The sequence below is a fragment of the Periplaneta americana genome, chromosome 7 (assembly GCF_040183065.1).
Source record: "Periplaneta americana isolate PAMFEO1 chromosome 7, P.americana_PAMFEO1_priV1, whole genome shotgun sequence".
NCBI lineage: Eukaryota > Metazoa > Arthropoda > Insecta > Blattodea > Blattidae > Periplaneta > Periplaneta americana.
In genome coordinates this window covers 21,135,104-21,151,511 of record NC_091123.1, presented here as the reverse complement: position 1 = coordinate 21,151,511, position 16,408 = coordinate 21,135,104, and the positions used below count along the sequence as shown (strand labels likewise).

Sequence of the window (16,408 nt, the reverse complement as noted above, 5' to 3'; positions counted from 1 at the left end):
ACTTGAGAACGTGTACGGTATAACTTGAATGTCGTAGCAACAGAGAGCGGTCTGTAAAGTCTGTGTGCTACCATAACCTCTTTCGAACTGTGTTTTGCGCGGGCAAGTCGTACGCAGGGTATTTGTTATCATCGATTGCGTACGGCAACATTCCACAACACAAATAGAAATGCTCCGTGTCCATGTTGACCGTCCAAGTTAATGTCAACAAATACGTAAGTAATCGTCTTAACCCTCTCCCCATATTCCGACAGTAAGAAAAAAAAACTCACTTCAGTACGTGTTTCCAAACAGTTCACATTCTTGCCACTACTGGCGTTACCGTACGTATCGGTAAGTAATCTTCGGAATGACGCCGTACTTGCTAGGCAACTTCTCTCGCATTTAGGTAATACGCCTCTGCGGAAGTGTAGGAAGATTGAATTCTCTAGGCTCATCGGCTAGCCACATGACGACATACAGCGAGCCATGACACATTTTGAATTGAACACCCAGTAGTATTAAGTAAGCTGATCCGGACTATAGTAGTAGTAGAATTAGTAGTAGCAATATTAATAGCAGCAGTACTATTTGCAGTAGCACTACTAGTAGTAGTAGCACATTTTCATAACGAGGCTTCAACTGCTGAAATTCAACACGTGCTGACAAATTCTGCCTGGACTCCTCAATCCGAGCCAGGGGAAGTTTCGGAATGAGCAAACCGTATAACGATAAGCTATAACTTTCGGAATACTCATTTTTGAGTACTCAGTCCATGAAACACAAGCCCTAAATGTAGGCATGATTAATTTTCATTTGGTTATTTTACGACGCTGTATCAACCGCTGTGATTATCTACCATCTGAGTGAGATGAAGGTGATAATGCCAGCGAGATGAGTCCAGGGTCCAGCGCCTAAAGTTACTCAGCATTTGTTCTTAATGGGTTTAGGGAAAATCCCGGAAAAAACCTTCAACCAGGTAACTTGTCCCAACCAGGATTTGTATGTATGTGTATATATTTATTCACACTGCAAATGGGTAAATACCCGGTTGCAGTGATAACTAATTACACTCAATAATGACAATAAACACAATTAATAATAAATAAAATTAATAATAAACTAATACTAATAATAATTAATACTAATAAATAATAATAATAAATATTAACAATAATATAATATAATTAACAGAGAGCATCCTAAATTAAATGAAGCACGATCACTTAAAATAACATTTAAAGTAAATCTAATTTGTATCTTAACCGTAAGTTCGAACTAAAACCCACGAGTATCATTTGTTCATACATGCATAAGAACCTTTCAGCACTACACTCATTTCGCCGTCAACTCACTCACTGCACTGGAACTACGACACATTTTACTGATACTATCCTGATTTCACTAACACTTCAAAAATATTTTGTTCAAATACTTTGCTCTACCACTAGAAACTATAAAAGTTCACTGACACAACACACTTCTTCACTGATACAACACTTCAAATAACAAAATATCAATTACAAATAAATAGTGTGTATAATATACTACCCTCTTTTAGTAAAGTCCTTAAGCCTATTTTTAAATACATTTTTGGGTATTGGTAAAGCCTTTAGTAAGTCTGCAGGTAAAGCACTCCAGTCCCTGGTAATAAGAAAACTTTCCAGTGTCCGTCCTCTGTCTTCTTTCCCTCAATTTATATGAGTGGTCGTTCCTTGAAGAGTAATTTGGCGGCTGCAACCTATTTTTTATTTCTCTCCAGGCAGGCTCACCTCTGTATGTTTTGAACAGTGCGCATAATCGAATTCGCGTTCTCCTGTCCGTGAGTGTGTCCCATTTTAATGGTGAATTTTTCCGACAACACTTAAGAGCCCGTTTTTGAATCTTTTCCAGTGTCTTAATATGTTCTAATCTGTAAGGATCCCAACATGCAGCACCATATTCCATTTTGGACGAACTAGAGACTTATATGCAATCTCTTTGGATTTACCCTCATCGCAAAGTGTAACGCTCTCCATACTTTTCCCGCTGTGTTAGTAACGTGTTTCCTCAGTCAGATCGCCGCTAAAAGTTTGAATCCGGACCCGCTTGTTTCGCGGCCAGACATGCTGGAAGTTACTCCACAGCAGTGGACAGACATTATTGTGATGGTTAGTACAGGTAACGTACGAGAGATTGTGTGCAAGTGATATTGAACCGTTTAATACACGCTCATTAGCTGGATGGAAATACGCGTCAGGACTGGACGAGGCTCTCGGGAGTAACCTGCAGACGATAATCTGATAATCAATACAAACCTCGAAATGAGTGCAAGTCACAAGGAGGCTGGCAGCTCCGTCGAAATCCCCCACCAAGAAGACAGCCGTCTGGATCACAGTCCGTACAGTCAGTCCAATCTGTCGTGCAACGATTTTCAAACAAGAGTTCCCGGATTCAAACCTAGGTTGCGGTCCAGAGAAGGAATATACGAGTAGATGTATCTTACAAACACACTACGCTTGTTACCCCACGAGAGTACAATGAACATAGGCATAAAACAACCTTAAATAACAAATTGGTTTCTCGTTGCGTCCCAAATACAGTTGTTTACAAAAGTTCCTCGCAGTTACAGTGATATTTTTGGTACTGCATGATACATTATTATAATGTACCGAAGTACATATTATGATATTTCCTTGCAGATATTCTGCGTCATCATATGATGAAAGACAGGGACGTCGCTAGGAGGGTGCGAAAGGGTGCGCAAGCACCCCATAAAAAATTGGAGCACCCCTTTCTGCACCCCAAAGGGCAATTTATTAACAAATTCTAGGCATAAATTATTTTGAAGAACAAAAACAAACAAACAATTTCTTGGATGTGAAAAAACAACTACGTCCCATAGTGTATCGTAATGGATGTGATGAGCAATAATAATAATAATAATAATAATAATAATAATAATAATAATAATAAACAGATGTATAGTATGCGCGCAAGTGCATGACAGAACATTTTGGATTTGTTATGTACCACATTTTTACAGCTCGCACCCCATTTTTAAATCTCGCACCCCATCCGCACCCCCCTTGCTCTGATCCTGGCGACGTCACTGATGAAAGATGAGTGGAACAGAGAAAAATTCTCTCCGGCACCGGGATTTGAACCCAGGTTTACAGTTCTACGTGCTGACGCTGTATCCACTAAGTCACACCGGATTCCCATCCCGGTGTTGGATCGAATCCTCTCACTTTTAAGTTCCACCTCTTGAGTTCCCTCTAGTGGCCTACCCTGATGCACTGCGTCATAGATGTATGACACTGGCACAATGTCCACACATGTGCAGAGGTGCACTCGTTATGAGTGACTAAGTGGCCGGGATCCGACGGAATAAGCGCCGTCTTAAATCACTAAGTGATGGGAATCCGGTGTAGCTTAGTGGATAGAGCGTCAGCACGTAGAGCTGAAAATCCGGGTTCAAATCCCGATGTCGGAGAGAATTTTTCCCTGTTCCACTCGTCTTTCATCATATAATGACGCAGAATATCTGCACGGAAATATTACATGTACTTCGGTACATTATAATAATATATGATATGTGAATAATCACTACTACTACTACCACCACCATCACTACTACTACTACTACCGGTACTACTACAAAGTATCTTTGTAAATAGTATTGCTCTAAATAACTGTTTACAGACCTAAAAAGATGGTATGTTTCTACACCTGAGAAACGATACTGTACATTGTATTCTATCCAACATAATATTTACGTTTGCTCTTCAAGCGAAGGTTCCACCCCCCCCCCCCATTTGCTGGACCTGTATTACGTATTACAACGGCTCCATTCGACTGACATGGTATGTGTATGAGGGCAGAGGACTACCTTGTCAGTTGCTTTGGAAAAAAGTTCTATCCTGTGAGCATATATAATCCCGTCGCTTTATTTCCGGCAGCCAATCACGTTGCAGGTCGGCTACATTTAAAGGTGTGCGTCTTATCATTCGCTGCTGATGACGTTATGCGCTTCCTAAGGCTCGATAAATACTTAATATAATCGCCCACCATTTTGGCTTTTTCGTTGGCGTTCCCAGAAAGCACACGAAGACGTTATTTGCTGAATTACAGTGCGTTTTATTTATTAGGAGCTACGACATGATAATGTTTAACGGTGTGGCAAATAGATTCCTCATCTGGTAGCTCGGCAACGAAAGAACAAAAATGGCGTACGATACTACCTACCTAGACTTTATAGAGCCTTCACTTCCCAAGGCAGGGCTGGGCAGCAAGAGCGGATTCTACTCTCTCGCGGGGAGCCATATGATTTCTCTTCAACCCCTTTCTTCCCCGCCGAACACCGCGCAGTGTTCATTGTGTGACTATGAATATTAAGCGTCCCCGTTTAGAGTTTGGATGCGCTCCCGATGCCCAGCCCTGTCCTAAGGCGTAAGCAAAGAGGAGGAGTCACGCCGGAAATAACTATAACTTAAGAGATACTGTGTCTCAACTTCGAACTCTAATTATAACATAGCGAAAACAAGTTTTATTAATTAGTTATTAATTAACTATTTTATTACTTACTTACTTACTTACTTACAAATGGCTTTTAAGGAACCCGAAGGTTCATTGCCGCCCTCACATAAGCCCACCAGCGGTCCCTATCCTGTGCAAGATTAATCCAGTCTCTATCATCATACCCCACCTCCCTCAAATCCATTTTAATATTATCCTCCCATCTACGTCTCGGCCTCCCTAAAGGTCTTTTCCCTCCGGTCTCCCAACTAACACTCTATATGCATTTCTGGATTCGCCCATACGTGCTACATGCCCTGCCCATCTCAAACGTCTGGATTTAATGTTCCTAATTATGTCAGGTGAAGAATACAATGCGTGCAGTTCTGTGTTGTGTAACTTTCTCCATTCTCCTGTAACTTCATCCCGCTTAGCCCCAAATATTTTCCTTAGCACCTTATTCTCAAACACCCTGAACCTATGTTCCTCTCTCAGAGTGAGAGTCCAAGTTTCACAACCATACAGAAGAACCGGTAATATAACTGTTTTATAAATTCTAACTTTCAGATTTTTGAACAGCAGACTGGATGATAAGAGCTTCTCAACCGAATAATAACACCCATTTCCCATATTTATTCTGCGTTTAATTTCCTCCTGAGTGTCATTTATATTTGTTACTGTTGCTCCAAGATATTTGAATTTTTCCACCTCTTCGAAGGATAAATCTCCAATTTTTATATTTCCATTTCGTACAATATTCTGGTCACGAGACATAATCATATACTTTGTCTTTTCGGGATTTACTTCCAAACCGATCTCTCTACTTGCTTCAAGTAAAATTTCCGTGTTTTCCCTAATCGTTTGTGTATTTTCTCCTAACATATTCACGTCATCCGCATAGACAAGAAGCTGATGTAACCCGTTCAATTCCAAACCCTGCCTGTTATCCTGAACTTTCCTAATGGCATATTCTAGAGCGAAGTTAAAAAGTAAAGGTGATAGTGCATCTCCCTGCTTTAGCCCGCAGTGAATTGGAAAAGCATCAGATAGAAACTGACCTATACGGACTCTGCTGTATGTTTCACTGAGACACATTTTAATTAATCGAACTAGTTTCTTGGGAATACCAAATTCAATAAGAATATCATATAATACTTCCCTCTTAACTGAGTCATAAGCCTTTTTGAAATCTATGAATAACTGATGTACTGTACCCTTATACTCCCATTTTTTCTCCATTATCTGTCGAATACAAAAAATCTGATCAATAGTCGATCTATTACGCCGAAAACCGCACCGATGATCCCCAATAATTTCATCTACGTACGGAGTTAATCTTCTCAAAAGAATAAGCTGTTTTTTACGGTGATGGGTTGTTAGCCCTTCGCCCAACCCCCAAGCTGGAGGACCACCCCTTATCGGCTGTCCACGACTGCTTATTCAATATATTCGCAGCTACCCTCTATATCTGGAGGCCGTCTCCTCTATCCGCAAACCGAGGATGCGCCATGCCGTGGTGATTAATTATTTTATTAGTTTTATAAATTTGATTAATCTTCACTGGTATAATTAAAACAATTTTCAGGGTAAACACAGAAAACAAAAGCCATAACAGTAATGACTGTAAATTCCGTAGTAACCATAGAGACATAACGTCCTTTAATAATGAAAAACATTTCATAATCCGAATTGAAAATCAGTTACGCAGTAACCATGAAAAAGAAACTTCATGAAAGTCATGAAAAACAAGTTTGATCAACAAACTTGGCAGTAAGCATGGAAACCGACCGTAATGAAATGTCGTAGACTGCCAGCAGCGCGCAGGCTCGGCTGCTCCTCTTTAACGCGTCGCGTCGCGGAGGCTGTATCGAGCGCTGTGCTGTCCACCCCCTGGCAGCGCTGCAGCCCTCTCTGCTGCTCAAAACATCCCCTCCACCAGAATTCGCGAATTGTTCTAATTCGATCCCCGGCGGGTGGGGTGTGAGGGGGCTGAGACCAAAACAACTGGAGCGATACTCATTCTGCCCGACGACTAATTGAAAGCAAACAGATCTCTGGCGGAAATGCCTCCATGAAGTTGGAAGGTGCCGGAACTTATCCGTAGTGCAGCGCTAACGAATAATGAAGTGTAAGAAACTTCAATATTACGTCACAGTCGTATGTTCGAATCCCGGCTACAAGACAAGACAAGATCTACAGAGGAGACAGCATGATCGAAGAAGTAACTTTGGAAAAGAAACGCAGTACGAGTCCATACAGTCTAGTCCAGCGTTTCTCAAACTTTTTTGAAGTGAGGACCACTTTTTAAAGTCAGAACAGTTCCGCGGACCACCTTACTCTTGTTCCCTTCTAAAGCAAATTTAATCATTTTTGTAGCGTATTTTAATATACCAGTATACTCATATTTTAAAAAAGAATTAAGGGGAGTGGGTAGTGATGCCTATGCGGTTGAAACAGTCCGATACAAAAGTTTAGTTCAATATTTCTAGGGTTTTAGTGCTCAGAGTGGAATAAAAATTTCCATGCTTATACAACCAATGATTCGAGTGCAAAATAAAGGCCCTAACCGATAACTTCTGTTTCCACTTTGCTAAGTGTACCTCATTCTTCAGGTGCACATTACTTGCTACAATCTTGACTAATATACTTTGTATTTTGTTAAGTTATCAAGTAATGTATATTGTAAATTCTAAAGCAAAATTTAGTTAAATACTTCACCCCTAGTGAAACAAAAAAAATATTGAACTTTGTATAACAATTTTTGCAATTTTTTTCAATGTATATATATTTTTTTCTCGTGTTATGTGTGTCACATTCTTAAACCCGTAGGTCTACTGTGTAGAACACAGCCTGCAGAAAACACTGTAAAAATTTCATGTAAATTGATTCAGTAGTTTCAGAGAAAAATGCACTTGTTTGAAAAATGTCAACTCATGGAAAATTGCATTTAAAAAGGAATGAAGTATGAATTAGATGCACCGCCAAATTTAAAGAGACCATTTAAAGGGCATATCTGAAGAAATACCCCCCACAAATTTATATTATTTTAAAGAGGAAGTTTTGTACTCTTTTTTTTAATACAAAATAAAAAAATCGAATTTTTAACCTCTAATCACTACCTGGTTCCCTTAATTAATTTAATTTAATTAGTTTTATATTAGTATTAACTAATTAAGAAAATGTTAATAGAAGAAAATTCATTTTTGTTTCTTTAATAATTCAAGGCTATTAGAGTTTGGATAACCTTTAACTTATTAACTAAACAAAAAATGTTGGTATTCACATTAATGAGATGGATAAGCTTGCCGATTCTTGCACAGTTGTTATATATTTGGACGTATGCTGGTAAGCTTAAGTCGGAGGTCGTCACGTACATCGAGTCCATTTCGATAGCCTACTTTGTTTTTATTAGAGTTAGTGATGAAAACCCTTTCTCACACAGATACGTAGAAGCAGACTGAATTATAATCTCTAAAGCACCATTGTACAGTTCATTATATTCTCTTTTCACTTTTGATGAGACCCAGAAATTAACTATACCTTCTGCTTGGAATTTCATTTTAATTCCGATCTCATTCGAGAGTTCAGTTATTAACTGTTCTCTTTCACTCAATGAAAGTTTGTTAGTTTCAATATCGCAATGAAAGGGAACACGAACCCACGAAAATTCGTCATATTTACTTGGAAAATGAGTTTCAAATTGTGACCTCAGAGTTGTATTATTGGCGTACGACGTACAGTACGTGACCATTTCAATGTGCAGACTGGATATCGGTAAAACTATTAACAAAGTCATAAATACATGAAAAGGTTCGGTCCTCTGTTACGAATTCGGGTGGTCCCTGGCTGGGTTACAGACGCCAGATGTGCAGGGAAAAGATGGCAAGAAACACCACGTTCATAGTACTTTAAATCTCTTTTTTGTTGTTGAGAGTAGAGTGGGAAGTCGGTAGATGAATAGGGTAATAAATTTCATAAAATGTCAGTACTGAGAAAAAAAGTGAAAGATGATTGCCATGTGTCATTTCCAAACTCTGAGATTTTCAGCTATAGTGTGATACTAAATTCGTTTGAATTTTATTTTTTCTTCTGCGTTTTTTTGAAGGACCACAAAGACAGACCTCGAGAACCACAGGTGGTCCGCGGACCATAGTTTGAGAAACGCTGGTCTAGTCTGATCAAGGAGATTTCAACAGTACCCCCTAAAATTTGTTTCCAACTACAGCACTGGATATATGGATCATATGCGGAGACTAAGAAAAAGGCAGAAAATATTAAATATTGAAAATGCTGGGTTTGTACTGAAAGACTTGCCCTTGACCAGAAAACTGTGAATGATGATGATGATGACGATGATGATGTGAAGAATGTTAGAAATCAAGCTATCTTGGTTGTGATAGCTGAAACCGACAGTCTCACAGAACATTTACTGGTACAACTCGCAAAGATTGTAAGTACAGCGTGTTCAGTTCAAAGTGTGTCATGGCTCGCTGTATGCCGTCATGTGGCTACCCGATGAGCCTAGAGAATTCAATCTTCCTACACTTCCGCAGAGGCGTATTACCTATGCGCCAGAGAAGTTGCCTAGCAAGTACGGCGTTCATTCTGAAGAGTACGTACCGATACGTACGGTAACGCCAGTAGTAGTGGCAGGAATATGAACTGTTTGGAAACATGTACTGAGGTGAGTTTTTTTCTTACTGTCGGGATATGGCGAGAGGGTTAAGACGATTACTTACGTATTTATTGACATTAACTTGGACACGAAGCATTTGATTTTTGTTGTAGAATGTTGCCGTAAGCAACCGATGATAACAAATACCCTGCGTACGACTTGGCCGCGCAAAACACAGTTCGAAAGAGGTTATGGTAGCACACAGACCGTACAGACCGCCATCTGTTGCTACGACGTTCAAGTTATACCGTACACGTTCTCAAGTTCAGATTGAACGCCTTGATTAATAGGCAACTTGATTTCTAACATTCTTCACAACATCATCATGTTGGTTGTGATAGCTGAAACCGACAGTAACTCGAAAAGATTGTAAGAAGACTAGAAGTATGGCGGGCACTCACCGGTGTTTCTGGTGGACTGCGTCCCGACGCTCCCACCTGGACTGGACGCCTCGAGCGGGCTGGACGGCTCCGAGCCCGACTGGGACACGGCCTCCTGCTTCACGCTGCAACACAAGCGAAAACAAGTCATAACACAAGTCACCTCTGCGCTTGTTCCATTGCTGAAAATGTATCACGAGAGTAAAATGTTAATAAAATTATTCCTATTTCTCTTAACAAACAAGAGAGAAGAACATGAGGAATGCCGCAATTTTACACTACAGCTAACCTATTTAAAGGCCCTTTCACAATGAAAATTAAACGTAGACATAACCTAAACATAAAAGCTAATCGCTATGTATCACCCGACCATTCTTTTGTGGAACGGCAGTTGCTTGTACTAATACACAGCGCTCCGCTGTTACGTCACCTGTACAGTACGATCGCTCTCTTATTCTAGTCATAGACTATCTTTTTCTCTTTTCAACAGAGTAACAAAAATTATTGTGTTCGCTTCGTCTGCGATGTCCGTCGCGCTGACCACATTACCCCATCCTTCCAAACTCTAAACTGGCTACGGCTTAACGAACGTAGAAATTTTCATTCCCTTGTTTTCCTTTTCCAAATTCTTCACACCTCTATATCTACCTACCTTGCCTCCCGTTTCAGTTACCTGTCATCATATCATAATCTCTTTACACGCAAGCAAAATAGCCGCACACTAGCCATACCAACACATAAGATATCATCGTATTTATCATCATATACGTAAGAAATCAGCCAAGCAGAATGCACTGCTTTGTTCGCAGTTGCGTAATGGCGTCGATCAATTGCCATTTTTCACACACATCCCCGTCTGTCTGACAAGAATATCAAGTCATATAAAGATACAGCGTTAAAAGATAATGTATGGGAATCAAGACTCCTATACCCGGTGGTATTTTCTAAACTCCGAATGCACTATAGACGAAATGCTACCACAAATCCTATAGTATCTGTGTAGAATCGAACCTCCGTCCCATTAGTAAAAGCCTGTCAGCAGAGTGACAGTGAGTCACGACTGAGTCTCGAAGAAAGATAGCACAGTTTTCTTTTGCGTGTGACTATATTTAGTCTATACAGAGACGGTAGAAGAACCAGGAAATGTAGGGGAGGAAATCAATAAGGTCGATAAAGTCGCTGTTCACTTTACCGCCACAGATTTATATTGTAAAGAATCTGATCCGGTTTCTATTCTTTCTTTTTTGACGGACTCATTTCCTTATCCTTACACAATAGCAGTTCGTTCCCAATATAACCTCTAGGGCACAAAATATGGTTGCAAAAGAAATACGACATAAGAAAAAAGGACGTTTGTGAAGACCCTTCCTATAGAACTTGGTTTTCTTTTTATTAAAATTCGTACATAAAAGACTCTGAAGAACGTTCGTCCTGTACAAAGACATAATCGTTATTGAAATTCAAAGGGAAATGCATTTAGTATTACAAATTGTGAAGTTTCTGAAGATAGTGGATTGTTAAGACAAGGACTGGGTAAAGCATTCACGTTTTTTACCCTATCAAGACAGATACAAGAAATGATTAGTTTCATGTTATAATGTAGACAAACTGAAGTAGCCTATTCATGTACAGCTAAAAGAAGCACACTAACCGGGAATGTACTTTCTCAATATTGGCACAATAGAGAATTAGTAATTAAGAGTAGGCTGTATTTTTAAATTGATTAATTGTTTAACGACTTTCTCTCACGGAGCAGTTATCTGCTATAAATGTTTTTATTTTTATTGGATTATTTTACGACGCTGTATCAACATCTCAGGTTATTTAGCGTCTGAATGATATGAAGGTGATAATGCCGGTGAAATGAGTACGGGATCCAGCACCGATAGTTACCCAGCATTTGCTCGTATTGGGCTGAGGGAAAACACGGAAGGAACCTCAACCAGGTAACTTGCCCAGACAGGGATTCTAACCCGGGCCACCTGGTTTCGCGGCCAGAAGGGCTGATTATTACTCCACAGGTGTGGACGCTATAGATGTAGTTAAGACTGTACACAACACACAGAGTGAACCGTAAGTAATGTCTTTAATTTCAGGGATATATTCTTTGAGATATTTGAAACAAACATTTTAAATACAATTTTGTTCGTTTTTGCTTCCTTTTCGAGATAAAAATTGTTTTATATGTAACATTTCACAGCATATTTTGGGAAAGCCATTGATTCAATTCCCAATATGCTCAGTCAGTTTAAGAGAGCAGTGTGTTATTATGACTATTACACTTTTACTACGTCATACTACTTTTGACCAATAAAAAGGTACGAAAGAACATGTTTCAACCAATCATGGCTGTTTATCGCTACAATTTTATCACTTTCCTAGCATTTGTTTGTTTTTATCACTTCCCTAGCATTTGTTTCTTTATTTGCCAACATTTAAAAATGCAAATTCTTTACGGTACAATAAAATATGCTTTGCGATCTTCATTTGTTTACTGCATAGATAGTCAACTGAAAATGGCGGCTCCGTTCGAACGTTTTGGTGAAGCTAACATTAGTGAAATAGAATTTTAGTTAAGTCAATTAATATTTTATTGTATTAGAGTACTTTATTTCATCTAATCTTTACATACTTTCTTCTAATTGTGCAATAGTCAATTAAATTTCACTCGAGTTTTGATTTTCTCTAGGTAAATCAAAACCTCTAGTGAGATTACTGTTGATAAATTATTTCAAAGAATTTTAGTTTTGTTCCTTAAATGTGCAGAAATTTGATCCCAACAAATGTTACATTGTAAAATTCATTTGCAGCGAAAAGTTACATTTGTTCGGATCAAATTTCTGCACATTTAAAGGACGAAAATATTTTTTTTCCCAATCATTTATTATAGTATTACACTTACTTACTTACTTACAAATGGCTTTTAAGGAACCTAGAGGTTCATTGCTGCCCTCACATAAGCCCGCCATCGGTTATTATCTTGTGCAAAATTAATCCAGTCTCTATCATCACATCCCACCTCCCTCAAATCTATTTTAATATTATCCTCCCATCTATGTCTCGGCCTGCCCAAAGGTCTTTTTCCCTCCGGCTCTATGGTCGTGCCAGAGAATCAGTCCCATTCCGAGGCTTATTGTATGAATTCGTAACAAGCTGCTTTCTACGGTGACGGGTTGTTAGCCCTTCGCCCAACCCCCAATCTGAGGACCACTCCTTATCGGCTGTCTACGACTGCTTATTCAATATATTCGCAGCTACCCTCCATATCTGGAGGCCGTCTCCTCTATCCGCAACCTGAGGACGCGCCATGATAGGGACCCACAATACATGGATAGTAATTCACTGTTGTCTTAAATTGACTGAGCATATTGGGAATTAAGTCAATGGCTTTCCCAAAACATTCTACGAAATATTTCATATAAAACAATTTGTATCTCCAAAAGGAAGCAAAAACGAGCAAAACTGCATTAAACTTTTTTGTTTGAAATATCTCAAAGAATAACCCCCTGAAATTAATGACATTATTTACGGTTAACCCTTTATATTTAACGTGACAGTTTATTCGTTGACTTTCCAGAAATCTGGTCATATTTTCTGTTTTTATGGTGACGTCATTAAGTACAAGAGGCCTCGTGTGTTTAAAACAATGTAGTTTCGAATCCAACCAACCGTGATGGAACTAGAAGATACGATATCACAGTGAATTAATTATTATTCATACAAAAATAGATGTGGTTAATAAATTCGGGGAGTATGAATTCGTAAAGTGTTAATTTAACATAGTATAATTCTAAAGTGCTTAACCGTGTATTAATTTCAAAATAAATCCAAGTGTATTCTCTGTGGTGACAATATTATTCATTACAATTTCAAACAACTCATTGACGTCATATTGATGTGTGAATCGTTTCGACTATCAATAATCGAAATATTGTCTCGAGGCTAGGCCTCATGGAATGAGAACGCAATTATGAAGTAATTAACGAGAAGGCTCCGCCTTGTTAAATTTGAATGCGGGAAGTAAAAACAGAAAATGATGAAAAGAGATATCAAAATCTTATTTCAAATCCCACACATCCTTATAATCGTTACCCCACGTGGCTTAGTGGCTAGTGCACTGGACTTATAATCCTGTGGACCCAGGTTCGATCCCCGACTACCCCCGATTTAAAACTTGTGTTGGGAAAGCCCGTGATCCAAGAACACAGGGTTTTCTATGGGAGCTCCGATTTCCCTGTGGCAACCCAACACATATGCATCATCATCCCATCTCATCATTTAAAAAAAAAGTATAGAATCCCAAACACGTTCACAGTAACAAACACGAACAGTACGCCTATAAATGTTTCAGTCGCCCTGGATGGCGCAGTTGGTATAGCTCTGGCCTTCTGTGCACGAGGTTGCGGGTTCGATCCCGGCCCAGGTCGATGGCATTTAAGTGTGCTTAAATGGGACAGGCTCATGTCACTAGATTTAGTGGCATGTAAAAGAACTCCTGCGGGACAAGATTCCGACAGACTGGCGACCTCTGCAGTTGCGAGCGTCGTTAAATAAACCATATTTTTTTTCGGAGACTTTCCAGTGTAAGATAAACCACATGACTAGCTCAATACATAGAATTAAGTTCATGAAACTACGTACTTCGTTTGAGAGTTGTTCAGCTTTGAAAATGCTATACTGAAATTTTTTATGGTAATGAACACTCATGCTTTTCCCTTGCACTCTTAAATTACTTTAAATCTGTTTAAACTCCTAGTTGTCGTGTCATCCATTTATGGAATGCACGACGCATCAGTTTACGTGTTTTATTTATACTAATTGTTGTTGCTCATTTGTTAATGCATGTTGCAGCGTTGGCGACACTGCTCTGCTATCTTGTTCATACACAAGCATGGCGTTTGCAAGCTTCTCTTTTGTACTTCTGTTGAGAGCAGGGTTCGAATTAACAGGTGGATGGGGAAATTCCCTCATCTCGTAAAAAAAAATTCCCCTGCTCGTGAAAGCAGAATTTCCCGCCAGAAAAATAGTTCAACCCCTTGAGTTACAAAGACCATAACGTACAAACACTATTACAAAATAAAAACTAATATTTTGGGAAAATTTTCCAATAATAATAATAATAATAATAATAATAATAATAATAATAATAATAATAATAATAAATGTTATTCCGGTAATTTCGGTGCCGAACTGTGTAGTAATAACATTTTCTTTAAGAATCTATGTATCGCTTTCTATAGTCTGTGACTGTAATGGATTTTTTATTTCATTTATTTATTTTATTTTATTGGGTTATTTTACGACGCTGTATCAACATCTAGGTTATTTAGCGTCTGAATGAAATGAAGGTGATAATGCCGATGAAATGAGTCCGGGGTCCAGCACCGAAAGTTACCCAGCATTTCCTCGTATTGGGTTGAGGGAAAACCCCGGAAAAAACCTCAACCAGGTAACTTGTCCCGACCGAGATTCGAACCCGGGCCACCTGGTTTCGCAGCCAGACGCGCTGACCGTTACTCCACAGGTGTGGACCGTAATGGATAAATTCGTAATTGAAAAGGTAAAGTTGTAGAAAAGGGCAGTGAAATATCAAGTGTAGTAATAAATTACCACCGCATAAGTGACTTCTCGATATAAAAGTCTAATAGTGGCAACTCGAAGTAAAACAAAGAATCAAAAGAATGAGTGTAATGCGTTAATCCAGGGTACATAAACAAAGCCAGGTTTTAAAAATGAAAAAATAATAACCCTTGTTTCATTTAACAGCTCTGGGGCGGTTGTTCAGAAATATAAAATCACAGTGTACCATGTAAAATGCACGTACGGTAAGTTAGCTTTGTTAATGAGTTAAGGACAAAAAATATAATTAAAAGCTCAGTTATAAAATTGGTGGTCATGGAAACAGCAAATTTCAATTGAAGTGCGCATTTATTTTCAACGGAAAACAGAAAAGAGTTAACCTCTTCCCTTACTATATATTTTACCAGTTTTGCGAAAAAAGTGTCATATTTTTGTATTTTCGTAAAGAGGTCATTTAATATTGCAGAATCATTGTACATCACTAAATTTTTACATACCTAAAAAATCACTATGAAATAGACATACATTCATACCTGAATTATTATCCCGAGTTATTTCGTGCACCTTGATTCCAGCTCTGGTAGTTGTCCCACTTTGATTTTCTCCTGAACTATTTACCAACTTATGTTTTTTTATGGATTAATTTATGAGGTACAATACCAGTGCTGTTATCAAGGCGTTAAATGTTGCTTGTCGTGTGATAGACTCGAAAGCAGGGTATTACGCACAGTGGAACATTGCATTCCGGACAGTAGTATCTGCTCTCCTATATGAGAGCGTTTTGGGAAGAATGGTGTAGCAGTCATTGAATATTTGTACCAGTACATCTGTTCTTCAGGTTTGTGAATAATGTTCTGCAATATCACTATGCCCAAAAGTACACGTATTTCAGAGTCTGTAGTAGGCCGCCACGAATTATTTTCAGCATTCTGTGAACACTTATTAGCATGCCGAATCGTCTCCTCGAATATAATGTTGATGAGAGCATTATTAAAGAATAATTTAAAAAATTGAGAATTATCGTTATCAGAAACAATGTTAAAATTTCAGGGAATGGGGACCTCGGAGGTGCAGAAGAAATGGTGCCAGATGTCTTCTATTCAAACCACTGTCGAAAAGACGCGACATCAACTGATCTGAATTCGTTTGTTGGTCTATAACTTCGTCTTCTGATACCGATGTTTCATTTCCTAATCTTCTACAGGAATATATTCCTGATCAAAAGTTTCGGAATCACTAACTTGATCCATCTTTACACAAAACAGCACAAAAAACACTAAACACAAACAGAAACCGC

The 16,408-nt window shown here is 38.8% G+C and overlaps 1 protein-coding gene across 1 annotated transcript in view; it reads right to left on the bottom strand.

Annotated features, from left to right (window-relative positions):
• Window positions 1-16,408, bottom strand: part of Eip78C (Ecdysone-induced protein 78C) — a 684,862-nt gene that overhangs the window by 647,107 nt on the left and 21,347 nt on the right. Inside the window, exon 2 of the mRNA XM_069830402.1 lies at window positions 9,553-9,656. Coding sequence (XP_069686503.1) covers window positions 9,553-9,656 — 104 coding nt within the window. The remainder of the gene's footprint in view (window positions 1-9,552; window positions 9,657-16,408) is intronic.